Source organism: Syzygium oleosum, unplaced genomic scaffold (assembly GCF_021117445.2).
Source record: "Syzygium oleosum isolate NSW1041296 unplaced genomic scaffold, Sole_v2.1 Sole_v2.04, whole genome shotgun sequence".
Taxonomy (NCBI): domain Eukaryota; kingdom Viridiplantae; phylum Streptophyta; class Magnoliopsida; order Myrtales; family Myrtaceae; genus Syzygium; species Syzygium oleosum.
In genome coordinates, this window is record NW_026607488.1 from 13,285,170 (window position 1) to 13,288,165 (window position 2,996).

Genomic DNA, 2,996 nt, shown 5'->3' on the forward strand with positions numbered 1-2,996 from the left:
GGTCTACTATTTAAAGTAAGAAGCAATTAACCACCTTGTGGGCCTTTGTGGTTCATGGGCCAGGTTTGGCCCATCTTGGGCGGTCCACCCACTCTGCCTTTCAGCTAGAATGACGAAATGCTCCAAATGCTTGAGACATTAAATAGCTGAGAGATCCCAATACCCAAATTCAATTCTCTACTAGATATCTCGAATAGCACGAGGGTTCATGTTCAATTCCTATTCAGCACGATTACTGATTATCGATATATAGTGCTTATATGCAATAGAAAGAATATGATCTGATGTGTTCAAAGCACTGCGAGGTTAACTTTGTCCATCATTTTAGTTGGGGAATAAGTTTATAATTATATTATATTCGAAGTCACCATATCAAATGGAAAAACTTGATAGATTCTTCACAATGGTGGCAATACATAATGGACCTGTTTGGTTCAACTTTGAAAATGCTACTTGGGGGACCTTTGGGTGAAAGCCCATTGGGGAAATGTAAATGGTGTTTGGTAAAAATATTTTGTAAAGCTACTTTGGCCAAAATATAGTATTTGGTAAATTTTTTTTGCAAATGGACTTTGAGAATTATTTTATTTATTAAAAAAAAAAACAAAACCTACCATCGCCGGAGCCGGCTGCCGGCGAGGGCCTACGGCTGCCGGCGAGATAGATCTGGCTCGCCGGTGGTCGCCCGACCTCGTCGGCCCTTCTCCCTCGCCGGCCACCCTTGCCGGCCGCCCTCGCCGGCTGCCTGGTGAAGAACAGCTTCAAACCCAAAAAAAAAAATATATTGGTGAACAGTAGCATTCGTGGAATGCTAAAAGCCCAAGGCTGGTCCGGACCAGCCTTGGGCTTTCAGCATTTGGAATGGTAGCATTTGGCCAATGCTAGGCCAAATACTGAATCAAACACTCCAGCATTTTGGGAAGGGGCTTTCGGGGCTCAAAGCCCTTTCCCAAAGCTGAACCAAACACCCCAATATCTGCTTTATCCTTCGAAACGGGAGCTATTGCCAGAGATCAGCATACACTTCTTGTTTAGCCCGATGCTTTGAGACTATGACCCAAAAATTGCACATTTGTACTCCCTTTAATCCATATGAACTACGAGATCTTGCGATTGAAAAGCACCAAGGAAGCACATCTCTCTCCAGAAAGAAACTTAAAAGGACGAACTTTCAAATCTCTCAATTTCCAACAAAACATGGCCATGAAAGTTGAGGTTGTCTCTACAGAGAGCATCAAGCCTTCCTCTCCAACTCCATCTCACCACAGGGAGTTCAAGTTCTGCCTCCTTGACCAGCTGGCTCCACCATTTTGCGTTCCAGCCGTCCTGTACTACTCGGCTCCCGATGACAAGGCGGCACCCAACTCTGCCTCAGTGACAGGAAACTTGAAAGCTTCATTCTCGCAGGCACTTTCCCTCTTCTACCCTCTAGGCGGAAGGGTGAAAGGCAATGCTCCCATCGATTGCAACGACGACGGCGCGCTCTATTTGGAGGCGAAAGCTCACTTCCAGTTGTCTGAAGTCCTATCAAACCCCGACATCAATCAGCTGCAGCAATTCCTTCCATTCTCTCCATACACAATGAGTCCCAACATTGAGGAACAAGCCATTGTAGGGGTCCAAGCTACTTTCTTTGACTGTGGCAGTATCGGGATCGGCATCTGTATCTCTCACAAGATCGCCGACAGCGCGTCGGTCTCCGCTTTCCTCAATTCATGTTCTGAAATTGTTGTCAATGGCGGCGATGGCAAAGCCAACCTCAAAACCCCCTTCTTGAAAGCATCTGAGCTCTTCCAACCAAAGGACATAAAATTCCAAATACCATCCGGGGTCATCAGCAGAGAGAAGCTTTTAACCAAGAGGTTTCGTTTCGACGGCGAGAGCTTGGTCCGTCTCAGGGCCAGGTTTGTCAGTGCTACTCCTACTCGCGTCGAGGCTGTGACTGCCCTCATATGGAAATCGGCCGTGGACGCAGCGAGGAAGAGGCCGGACTGGAACAAGACGTGTCCCCCATCATCAGCAGTGACACATGTGGTGAACATAAGAAGCAGGATAAGGCCCCAACCGTTGCCTGAGAATGCCTTGGGCAATCTGTGGTAGTCCATTGTGGCACCACTCGTGGAACCAATCGAGAATGTTGAATTGCAGGACTTTGCAGGCATTCTCAGGAAATCAATAAGGGCAATTGATAGCGAATATTTGAGCGTGCTTCAAGGCGAGAATGGATTGGCCAAGGCTTGCGAGAGCCTCATGGCGGCACGGAAGCTGGTGGCGGCATCTGCGGGAGAGATTGAGCTCTACAGGTTCAGCAGCTGGGCGAGGTTCCCGTTCTACGAGGTGGATTTTGGCTGGGGAAGGCCCTCTTGGGTGTGCACCACCAGTGTTCCCATGAAAAATGTGGTGATTTTGATGGGAACTAGGTGTGGGGATGGGATCGAAGCATGGATCACCTTGGCCGAGCACGACATGATCGAGTTCGAGCGCAACGATGAGTTGCTACAGTTCATTGCGCCGAGCCCTTGATTATGAGATGTGCGATGCAACAATGATGACCATTCTTTATTGTTCTTACTGGTTTAATGGTTTGTGTATTATTGTACTTGTGTGATTCAAACAGTATACAAAAGTAATGTGCATCGATTATAATATATGAATTATTATTCATGTTATTATCCCTTTGCTTTGATTTTTCTTGTTCCATCTATCGACATTTCACTTTGGAAAACCTTGTCGAAATGAGAAGTACAGTATTTGATGTGCATTGTGGCATATTATTAAAAAAAAAAATGTCGTAAAGGCATTTTTGTCAAGTCATAAAATGTTCAAAATGAGTAAATAACAAGTTCAAACACCATGAGAAAAATTAAATACGAAATCAATAATTTTTTTGTAATAACAAAGCGCATTAATCCAAGCTTGGTTATGCGGTCATAGAATCCATTATTAACACGAGCAAAGCTAAATGTATTAAAAAAATCTTATTAATTTTGTTTACT

The 2,996-nt window shown here is 45.0% G+C and overlaps 1 protein-coding gene across 1 annotated transcript; it reads left to right on the forward strand.

The window, feature by feature from the left end:
* Positions 1-1,197: 1,197 nt before the first annotated feature.
* Positions 1,198-2,523, forward strand: LOC115679383 (stemmadenine O-acetyltransferase-like). The gene is made up of 2 exons (XM_030602964.1): positions 1,198-2,034; positions 2,149-2,523. Exons 1-2 carry the CDS (start codon positions 1,198-1,200, stop codon positions 2,521-2,523), a joined length of 1,212 nt encoding a protein of 403 aa, XP_030458824.1.
* Positions 2,524-2,996: the final 473 nt, after the last annotated feature.

Excerpts from the sequence above, each read along its gene's own strand:
- LOC115679383 (XM_030602964.1), top strand. The coding sequence starts at position 1,198 with ATGGCCATGAAAGTTGAGGTTGTCTCTACAGAGAGCATCAAGCCTTCC. Across the intron at positions 2,035-2,148 it reads CATCAGCAGTGACACATGTG|GACTTTGCAGGCATTCTCAG; the intron begins GTGAACATAAGA and ends GTTGAATTGCAG.